At 41.2% G+C, this 11,408-nt stretch overlaps 1 protein-coding gene across 1 annotated transcript in view; it reads left to right on the top strand.

Moving 5' to 3' along the window:
• Positions 1-11,408, top strand: part of ngfra (nerve growth factor receptor a (TNFR superfamily, member 16)) — a 29,677-nt gene continuing 18,269 nt past the window's right edge. Inside the window, exons 1-3 of the mRNA XM_067477833.1 lie at positions 1-375; positions 3,057-3,219; positions 9,909-10,271. Coding sequence (XP_067333934.1) covers positions 337-375; positions 3,057-3,219; positions 9,909-10,271 — 565 coding nt within the window. The 5' untranslated portion in view covers positions 1-336. The remainder of the gene's footprint in view (positions 376-3,056; positions 3,220-9,908; positions 10,272-11,408) is intronic.

Below are 11,408 nucleotides of genomic sequence, written 5' to 3'. Positions count from 1 at the left end.
CCTCTTCTCTCTCGCCTCCTCCGCATTGCACTTGCAGCTGAGCAGTTCTCCGGACAGGACGGTCTCCTCCTCCTCTTCCTCTTCTCCTGCTTTTTGTGTGCGGCAGTGGTGGTGTGGTGGGGGGTGCACCGACAGTCGCATCTGACTCCAGCACACAGGTCCCAGACAGACGTGTGATGGTGCGGACTCATTGATAAAAAAATAAAAAAAACAAAAAAGAAATCCGCTCCGCTGGAATTAAAATGAGCACTCCCGCTGAGCGGCTCTCCTCATCCACATAGCGCTGCTTTTTTCTGCACAAGATCTGTTTTATGTGACTCCAACAAGCAACGCAGGATGACTGCTACATTATCACTGGTGTTTTTTTGCGCTTTGGTAAGTAGTCTGCACTATGTTTGTCTGCCGGAATAACATCATAATACTGCTACAATAGTCTACAGGATTGTAAATTAGTCTTTAGTGACCTCATGCACTTTTTCCTTTTCACTGTGATGTTTATGTATTGTTCTTATAATATTCCTATTGGGGTTTTGATTGGATATGATGTTGCTACAAAATTCTCAAAAGAATTATGCAGGGACCTTTGTAGTGAGTTTTTTTCTTGACCTCAGAGTTAGTCGTGGCATTTATGATGTGCTGCGCTGTGTGATGGTTGTGTTATCCCAACCACTGTCTAAATGAGGTTTGCTGCGGTCGTGCTTCCTTCGATTTAACATTAAAGGGCCATTGCTCCGTTTTTCTCCTCTTAAACATACAGGTTAGTTAAAAACCAACTGATTACCATATGCTATTAAGCTCAACTCGTATTGCGTCCCCTCCAGCTACAAACCCACGCACACACACACACGCACACGCACGCATGCACAGGAAAAGTTAGACAATGCTGCAGGGATTAGTTTCTGGTAAACTGAGATTTCTGCTTCACGTTTGACTGCATCCAGATATTCAGCAGCAGTCTGCTGACATGAACCTTGGCCTGGACGTTAATAACAATAATGAGTTAAATTAATTTCTTTGTGCTTTTCAGTTAAATTTTGGGGGATTTAAAAATATTAATATAAGAACAGATATACAAGCTGCAGATCATGGAGAGTAAATTAATTCATTCTTATCCAGGAAGCCCTGTGAATTATTTGGCATAACTGCTGTTCTGATAATGTACAAAACAGTCATTATGGAGGATGTTGGTGATAATGCACAGAGCACAGAGCAAATCCTCCCAGGGCTCTGGTATGTCTACAGCAGCTGGTCTAATTGAGCTGCAGCTCAGTCATCATGTGAACAGCCCTGGATGTGAGGGGACACTCTGTTATGACAGCTGTTTGAAAGGGTGGCAATGGCCGGCTGCACATTGGTAGAATTAAATTTAGAAATAAACTCTCAAATTGACCATGAAATTGGGGAGAGTACAAACCAAGCATATCACAGCTGGGTCACTGTATGTTAGTGTACAAATTTCCCACTGAATTGTCCAGAAATATGTTTTCAAGCTAAATGATATTCCAGGGAACTGTTTCAGGAAAAGGAGTTCAGGAGCCAGGGACAAGATACTTACCATGCAGATACAGGAGGAAACTCTTTTGATGTTTTCGGTTTCATCCAGTTGATTTTTGCAGGCAGAAATGTGACATTAACCTTGATGGCTTGCTTGAGTAAACTTGGGGTCTCTGCAGAAAAGCTGAGATAACAGGTTGTAAAGTCGGGAGGTAAAAAAACAGATGAAATGAAGAAATGCACCTTCAGCGCAAAAAGTAGAATGACAGAAAGAGGGAAATGTTGAGCAAGAGGAGCCAGAATGAAAGAGGGCTGTTGGCTGCTCAGTACATCTGTTTTTGAATGCAAGCAGGGGCAGCAGAGAGGGAAGTGAGGGGAGGGACGGATGTAAGAGAGAAAGACAGAAAAGATGAAACTGATGTCTCAGCAAATTTGCATTAAGTGGAAACGAGCTTTTGCATGTTACATAATAAAAGCCAAAGGAAATAAAAAATGATTCAGTGTAACTTCCTTTTGTTCTGAAATGTTTGGATGTGAATTGCTTTTATTTACCATGTTTCATCACACTTGCTACACACCAGTGAAACAATGCCTCAGTTCTTTTGCCAGCAGAGCTGCGTGGCATTTGTGGCAATGAGAACGGTGAGAATATGCAACGAGAGAGGCAGGAGAGAGGAGGTGATAACCAGAGTAGTTTAGACAGCTTGAAGAAAGAAACATGTCATGTGTCATGAAGAAAGAGGAACACAGAACGTGTGTATTTATAGTACAATGATTGACCTAAAAATATATAAAAACATATCCTATTATCTAATGCTAAAACATCTGCATCAGCTCACTAATACTGTGAGCAAAATTGAAATAATAAAAAAAGTCGGCATAAGAAAAATTATTTTTAAGCGCAAGTGACAAAACATACCCCTATCTTTATGAGGACTGACCTGTGTTTTAGATTTTGTGGGCAAATTAGAATATTGGTTTTTGTTTAGAGTTTAGATTCATAATAGATTTAGGCTTGGTGATGGATTTATGCATGCAGCTGTAATGGTAAAAGTGTGCATTCTTCCAACAGATAGTCCTCACAAGTAGAGCACTAACACAGTACAATGATGTGTGTGTGTGTGTGTGTGTGCACACTAGTGGTGACCAGAAGCAGAGGCTGATGTTTGCAGCCCCCCTCACCTCACAGTAATTAGAACGGGCATGTGAATAATGTTGTGCACACATGATTTTATGGTTCCTGCCTCGGCCAGTGCATGTCTTAAGTTTACTATTAGAGCTGATGTGCCTTCAGGGGAGCTATTAAGGCAGTTGAGACAACTGACATGTTCAAAGTGGGTTTAATATAGGTGGAAACGACATGATTTATGATGGATCGTAATTGTAGTTGGACCCGAAGAACAGGTTGGACACCTGGCAGTGATTTTCATTAATTTGTTTTGCTGTATATGTATAGAGGCCCTGTGCTGCGTGTGTTTATGCACTGAGTGTTAAAGTTTGTTCTGATGTATGAGCTGATCTGATGTGCTGTACTGTACTGTACCAATGTCCTGGTGTGACAGGTGGTGTTGGCGTTGGCTTCTAAGACGGAGCGGGCGGTGCTGGTCCCCTGTGACTCTGGCCAGTACACAACCAGTGGAGAATGCTGCAATGAGTGCCCCCCTGGAGAGGGAGTGGTGAAGAAATGCGGCGAAACTCAGACAGTCTGTGCCCAGTGTTTGGACAGTGAGTAAAGAGTTCATTGTATGCACCTAGTTTGTACATGCATGCACACTGATCAAACTCACATTGTTTAGTTTTAAAAAGTTAAAATGAAGACTTCCCACTATGTTTATAAGTCCATATGTTCCAACAAATTATTTTATTAGTGGCTGTAAAATATTTACTAATGCTTGATTGATCAGTTAGCAGCCAAAATATAAAAGTAAACATTAAGTCATATAAACAACCCTGAAATTGCAACGTTGTAAAAAGAAAACCTTGGCTTATCCTCTAAAACAGCCTGTAATGAGTCTGGAACCAAATCCACTCATTAAAATTGTAATAACATTTATTAACAGAGACTTGACTTAATGCCTTTACAAAGTGAGAAGCCTTGAGCATTTATCCCAAACAGAAGGACAGAAAAACCACACATTCGGGATCAGTCTGCAATCTAAGGGCCTATAATCAATCTCGATACAATTTAAGTTACTTATTTATTATTAATAAAAATGATTAGTTACAACTCTGTTTTTATTATTAAACTAAAAAAAAAAAGTTTCTGAAGCAAAAACATTACTCCTGGGAAATTATCTAATTATAGTAAATGTAAAGAAATTATTTCCCTCCCAATCACCTTTGCTGCAATGTGGCTCTGATGAAATGTGCTCAAAGCGAGGTCCACGCGTTCGGGAAAAGTAACTTAAAAAAATGCTTCCTGAAATATAACAACTGTAAATAGGCAAAATTAAATCTGGAAACTTTCAAAAGTTAATATATACACATGTAAACTGCTACACAGCTGCAATATTGTATGTTATCACCAACATTACACAAGCTCACACCCGATGAATACAAAGTTTCTGCACTTACATAATCTATTTATACATCCACATTCATTTTCTGTTCCTTTGATACTAATTCAGACCCTGAACTCAAAACAAAAAGGCCATCAAAGCCAAAACAAACTTCTATTGTCCAATTTGCTCGTTTGTATGAAGTGTCCTTAAAAGTATTCGTGGCTTTCGTATGTTTGATGCTTGTAAGTGGGTCCAAATGTGTTCGCTTACAGCTCTGCTCAGACTGTGAATCATTAGGGCTCACGCCACAGACCAGAGGTTTGAGGCTTACCAATGCTGCAACGTCACAGAGAGGAAGAAGAAGAAGAAGTAGAAGAAGAAGAAGAAACTAATGCGGCAAACACATGCATTGGTCTGTGGTCTGTCAGAGCACTAAGCAAACGTCAAACTATAAATCACAAGCATTGCTGCGATATTGCATATTGATATTGCAGAAGCTAAAAATGGCGACGGGACATCTGCTGGTTTCAGTCTCCACAGTGTTAACTTTCCTTACTTTTGAAATGCTCTAGCTAAACGTTGCTTTCTCAGACTTGACACAGGGCAACATTAGCTTTGTTTAGTTGTTCTGTCACAGCGCACTCTCTGTTGAACTTGGACAGATTGCATTCATTCATTCTGACAACACATGTAAACAGGGGCCTGTAAACAATAACTGATCAGTGAAAGTCTTTTTCGACAGCAAAGGCTTGCACTAGTGCAAAAGAGAACACAATAATACTGTATCAGCTGGATGTCATTATGAGGGAAATGATCAAATTTTGGAGGAATGTTTGCAGACATGAATGCTTTTGTCCAGAAGTAATACTCTGATCATTATCTTTGAACATATTAACTTCTTTGCACAACAGATGCTAATCTCTATGTTGTGTTATTAGCAATCTAAAGTCTGGCTGATATCACCCCTTTGAAGTTTTTATTCTTTGCCTCGAGGAATAGAAGAGCACGGGCATTGGGTATAGGAGCAGGGAGCCAATTCTCTACATGTAGGGCAGGACAGTGCCACAGGATGAAAAAGGACACAAAACAGTGTGAGCTAATTACACATATGCACCAAGCATGTCAAAGGCGATGTTTGAAAAGATAAGAAAAGGTACAGGCGTGAAATTAAAAAAACAAAAAAGGGGCTACAATAATAAAAGAGAAATAAAGTGGAGTTCTTGGGTGTTATTGTTGTTAAAACTCGAACAACAACTCCACGTTGATTGAGCATAAGCAGAGTAATTAATAGTCTTCATCAATCTTTGTATATAATCATGGAGCAGAGAACTGGTTGGGGTAGAGGTGCCTTGAGTCAGCAGAGAAACACTCATCTCATCTTCACCAGTGTCTTGGATTTATCTTTGCTTTGACGTCATGAGGAATTTGTCTTGCACGTCATATTCCAGATGATGTGTAGATGCTGGTCCCATTTTCTTGTAATTTACGCAGGCCCATCAAGACTGTAATTCTGGAATATTTTTTTGTTGGCTGCCGCATCCACCATCGATCCACACCAGCGAACACCAGCGAATCCACACCAACTCCTGTCATGTCCCCAATTTTCTCCATCCTGTATTCACTTTTCTCAGCACCCAACCCCCCTCCTCCGTGTTGCTATGACTCATCGTCTGTGTTAGTGGATAAAATGGTATTAGAGCACCAGCACCAAAGGGCACAACCTGCTCATTCATCATGCATACTGTTACATCAGTGCATCTTTACTCTTTTGATCCAGCTAATTAAAGCTAATTGAAGCTAATTGAAAAGCCTATTGTGTCTCTGACAGTGAACAATTTCCTTGCTCTGCAGTACAGGAACCGTATTCATCGCTGACAAACACTTAAACAATTAAGCTCAAATACCTTGGAGGTTCCACTCAATTTCCGGTGCAGTTGCATTTTCACTAGTTTTAATATTGTTTTTGTTTTAGCAGATAAAATCTTAATGTGCCTCAACGCACAGGAGCACCTACACTAAAATAGGGCTGAGTGGGATATTTATGGCAATTACCTAAATCTAAAGATGCATTTTCAAAAGTGCAGAAATGAATTATTAAAGAGTATAATTCAAGACATCCATTTCCTGTTTCAAAGTAAACATGGGTGAATCTTTATTTACCACAACCCCCCTTAATTATCCACTTCCTGTTAGTGTAACCCACTCTCGTTCTCCATACCACCCTCCCCCTCGGCACGGGACAAGTGCCAGCATCGGCAGTGGTAAAATATTTATCAGTCTCCTCTGCCGTTCCCTGCTGTCGTGGGAGACAAGACAACCGGACCTGCCTCACTTAGCAAACCATTCAGAAAAATGTGCCCTGCAAACCATCTGAAGATCTGGAGTTAATGTAGCGCTTTAAAAAAGCTTGTGGGCCGACTGAACCAGGATTCACTGGGGATTTAAAGGAAAAAAGAAAGTAGAATCACAGCATTGTTTGGTCATCAAAAACGGCTTCCAACTTTGAATCATGAGGGATGAAGCGATGGGAAGTGAAGATTTTCCTCTGGCAAGTTCCTCATTAGCTGTAACAGAAAACCTTGATTTCTTGCATGGCAACTTAAATAAAAGTGCAAGCACAAGCGCAAATGTTGATTGTTAAATAACAGCTTGTCTCCTTTGGTCTCCTAATAACAGGTTTGCTAATATCCTAAAACACCTGTTTCAAATCTGGAAGCTAAGAGAACCAATGAAGCATGGTGATAATTACATGCTGAAATGTTTCATGTCTAAAAAGACAAATAATTCTGCCACGCAGCTTTCCAAATGTTGATCATTTATCCACAGTCAGCAAATTGTGAGGTGGGAAGAAAATAGTGTCTCTGCTGAAATGTGGGAGAAACGTCCAGCTTTCGCTAAAAGCCCACACTCAAAGTGCTGATTGTGAAGGTCCACAGGCAGTGTCAGTTCCATCCAAAGCTACATTATTGATGACACTAATGGTGCCCAAACACATCAGTGTTTGAAGAGAGGGGTGGCTGGGTGGGGGTCTCCACTGGATGAAGTGTCATTGAATCCCTTACCGGTACACAGCCACATTTACCTTAAAAATGACAGTTTCTGAAAGGGAAAAGTTCCACTGATCACTACTCAATTGTGGACAAAGAAAATTATATTTTATTAAAGAAGACTCCCCCGCTCTCTGTCTCTCTCTCTCACACACACACACACACACACACTTCTCCTGTGGCTGTTGGTGCATATGGTCACGTTTAGACGTGTTTACACACAGCGACTGCAAAGGAGGCTCATGCATGCAAGTTAAAATTAGCGAGGAAGCCTGTGCGCTGCGGGATAATTGAAATGAATGAGGTGGAAAGCTTAACTGGTTGAGGCTGACTGCAAGAAAAACAAAGGCTCCAAGCTCACAAATTCAAATAATCTGTTACCTTGAAGGTCTGTTGTTTGTCTAGGTCTAGATCGATCAGTCAGTGTCACCTCCTTTTTTCATTTCTGCCTCCAGACAGTAATAAAAGTAAGGGGTGATGACAGAAATGTAAAGAAAAAGATGGGATACAGTTGTGTTTGTGTCTGTTCGGGAAGGAAACTGGACTAACTTACATCCCTCACTGCTTCATTTCTCCTGACCCTTCCCCTTCCAGTCTTACATCAGCATTTCCTCTACATGTTTAATACTAAATCATTTGGCATAGACCTGCTTTGGACTTTGACCACTGGACCACACTCGAAGACGATTCCGATTGAGTCAAAGAGATTTGTGTGGCCACTCCTGCACAGCTTTTTAACGTGTCGTCCTGCCTACTTCCTACCAACCCCTTTTATATCATTACCTCCGTCTGTTCTATTCGCTCTGCATTTAACAGCCTTTGTCGTCCACTTCATAGGTGCTTTTTACAAGGTGTTTAGAGCTTCAGTCTCTACCAGCGTTTACATGCCAGAGCCACTTACAACGCGAAAGCAAGTGCTGAGACTTTGCTGCAGGGCTTTTCACACTGAGAACATGCTGTTGCTCAACACAACACCCACTGAAAACACACTGAGACATATGCACATGCAGATAAGAGTTGCGCAAAAGTCCCATATTCACACAGTCACAAGGCTTAATTTAAAGTTACACCCAGTCACAAATGATTTATTTCACTGTATAACAAAGAGCATAAAATAAAAAAGGCAATTTCTGGCATTAATTATACAGTTTACAAAGTTGTTTTGACATGAATTCTTGTCTCATAATTGTATGTTATAAAACCATGCTGGATGGATACATGTTAGTCTCCCAGCTGCCACTTGTCCAATGTATTCTGTGTGCAGCAAGGATTTAATTATCAGATTTTGTGTGTCTGTCTGACATGCAGCTCTCGCAAGGTGACCGCTCTCGTGTTAAGCATGCCCCAAAAAAAAGTTAAATGGGATCTGGAGAACTGCAAAACTGCCTCTGTAGTGTATCCAAGCTGCAGTTTTTCTTTCTCTCTCTCTCTCTCTACTCCGCTTGCGTCTCATTCAACAACTAAAATGCACTCGTAACACACACACTCTCACACACACACACATGCACTGTATGCATAATTTAGCAGGCTTCCAATTATATCTGAAAATAATTCTATATGAACATGCAATATTAATAGATTATTTTGTGCCCCTAGGAACTCTCTGCGTAAAAATAAACTAATTTGAGGTCATCACTTGAGCTAACTCTCCCAAATCCTCCTGACGCAAATGTTCCTGGAGAGTAAATCTGAAGTGTTTGAAGTAATTGAAAAGCAGCAGGCAATTAGTCAGCACAGCTTTCACCTCATTCTGTTCAACACTGTTCTACACAACTCAGACATGGTCTGCCATCACCCTTCCTACAGTACCAACTACTAAAAATATTATAAAGGCAGACATTTCTTTCCAGATAGGACACAGTCAACTTGCAGCACTATATTCATACAGTTCCTTGGAACACAAACCAGAATTAACATACCTGCTACCACTGTGGCTTCTACGGGATGACCATCAGTTGACCACTTTTCTGTGGAACAGAACAACCTTTATTGTCAGTGAACAGATATACATATTGCAGAAACAGGTTACAATGAAATTCTTGACCTGCATTTAACCCATCCGCCTGGGGGCAGCCACAGGGGGGCGCCCAGGGAGCTAGCGCTGAAAGTCTCACTCAGAGACGCACCTGGCTGGGATTTCATCCTGCGACTTCTGGATTTTAATCCGGCTACTCTACGCATTGAGCTACCAGGCCACATAATCTACGATAACTGAATAGCTGTTAAACGGATTGGTTCCCAGAGGATGAACCGTACAGATTTCAGTGATAATACAACTATTGGTCTTTATTGTACACATGAATTGATCTAAATTGACTTACAAGCAAAATGTTTCATGTTTGGATGAGTTTAACACACACAAATTAAATTAAAGCACTTAAGAAATTCTACACTTTAGGCAAAATGACATATTGATACTTGTGTAACACACTCTAAGGCATCTAAATGTGATTAAGTGATTGCTTGATCACTTTTTAAGAGGGTCTTTATCCTCAGTGCATCAGCATCCCTGCACTTGATTGTGTGTATGACTGAGATTAAAGCAGTTTACTCAGCACAGCACAAACACATTGAGATCGATATCATGATGAGCGCAGCAGGCTTTTGATTCTCTCCATAATAAGAGCACCTTTCTTGTCCCGGAGCACAAATCATTAAGAGCCCAGTGGATCAATGTGTCCTCCTTTCTAATGAATGTGCAGTAAACATGATTAATGTCATTAGACTCACTGTTTATGCCTCTGGTTATCTCCTCATATTTCCTGCTCTCTCTGTCTTCTAACCTCCTTAACTCTTTGCCCCTTCTCCCATTTCCTCCGTCTCACTTTCCTGTCTCGTCTCCTTCGACCTGTCCTCTTGTCTGCAGGTGAAACCTACTCAGAAAACTACAGTCACACAGAGCAGTGCAGACCATGCACTCAGTGCACTGGCCTGATGCGGTTGGAGACGCCCTGCACCGACTCCAACGACGCCATCTGTGCCTGCAACTACAACTTATTCTTCAGCAAGATATCTGGCCGCTGCGAGCCCTGTACGGTGTGTCCCATGGGACAGGGCGTGTTTGCTCACTGTGAACACAATCACGACACAGTGTGTGAGGAGTGTGTGGATGATACCTATTCAGACCGAGAAAGCTCCCTTGAACCCTGCCTGCCCTGCACCATCTGTGATGAGGAAACTGAGATACAGCTGTCTGTGTGCACGCCGACCCGTGACTCCGTGTGTCACAGTAAGTCTGCCACATGCTCAGGTCACGTTTACACCTGTAGGTCAGGTAATGTGGTGCAGGTCAAAGGAACCAAAGACATATGTAGTCATATTTTGTAGAATATGTTTTGAGAACTGATAAATTTGTTGCAGCAATATGAAGTTTAGGAAATAGAGATTGACACTATCTCAAACAAACATTTGATGAATTGAGAAAATAACCGTTAGTTGCAGCCTTAATTAAAACACAGTTAACAGCCAGTGATTCTGCATTTGTCACAAGTATGCAAGCATCACCCATTGCTGTGTTTACCTCTTTTTACCATGTTACCATGGTTATCAAGGGATTTCATTATACACACTATAAGACTGGCCTTATCAGTTCCCACAGTTTCCAGATGTATAAAAAAAATGATTTGTATAATTTTGCATTTGACTTCATTCTAAAAATCGCAAACACGGCCCTTTTCTTTGTCTGTTTTGAATCTTCGTCTGTCTGAGTCATTTGTATCACAAACCACCATAGTTTATTGTGCTGGTGTTTGCAGATCTATGATGTTTGGTCCAGTTGAAATGGACTCTGGCGAATCTTAACACGGCAATAATACTTGGGTGCAGACCAAAAGAGTCAGACACAGGCCCTTTAGAGGATGTGATCTGGTCTTGTAAAATAGTATGAAGTGGTTTGTTTGTGGGGGGAACTTGATCTGACTGACTTCAAGGGGGTACTGGATGAGCAAAGTCAACAGCTGCTAGCAGGTAGTGAGAGAGTGAATCAAGGTCTGACCTGAACTAGAAAAGCAGTGTGTTTGCTTCTTGATGTTTGGGCAGATATAGAACCCAGATGGCTTGGATGGCTTTCGCATGAAAACAAACTGAACCAATGAGACATGCAACAAGTTTACGAGTTCATCCACCGATTCAGAGCAATGATCTATAGGTTTGGGAAGGCTGAAAGTGCCCTCTTTTTCAAGCTGCCTTGAGTGGTCGTTTGGTTCATATCAGAGTTCAAATGACAATGTTCAAATAGGCAAATTTACCAGAGTTGGTTTGAACCACACCTACTCAGGAGAATAAATGCAAACCACAAATTGCATACTGGCCTCTGGTAGAAACTTCATATATGTCTCAATAAGCAGGGGTTACTTCCACATGTGTC

The sequence above is a fragment of the Channa argus genome, chromosome 15, assembly GCF_033026475.1.
Source record: "Channa argus isolate prfri chromosome 15, Channa argus male v1.0, whole genome shotgun sequence".
Classification (NCBI taxonomy): Eukaryota; Metazoa; Chordata; class Actinopteri; order Anabantiformes; family Channidae; genus Channa; species Channa argus.
This window is presented reverse-complemented; position numbering and strand designations above follow the sequence as displayed.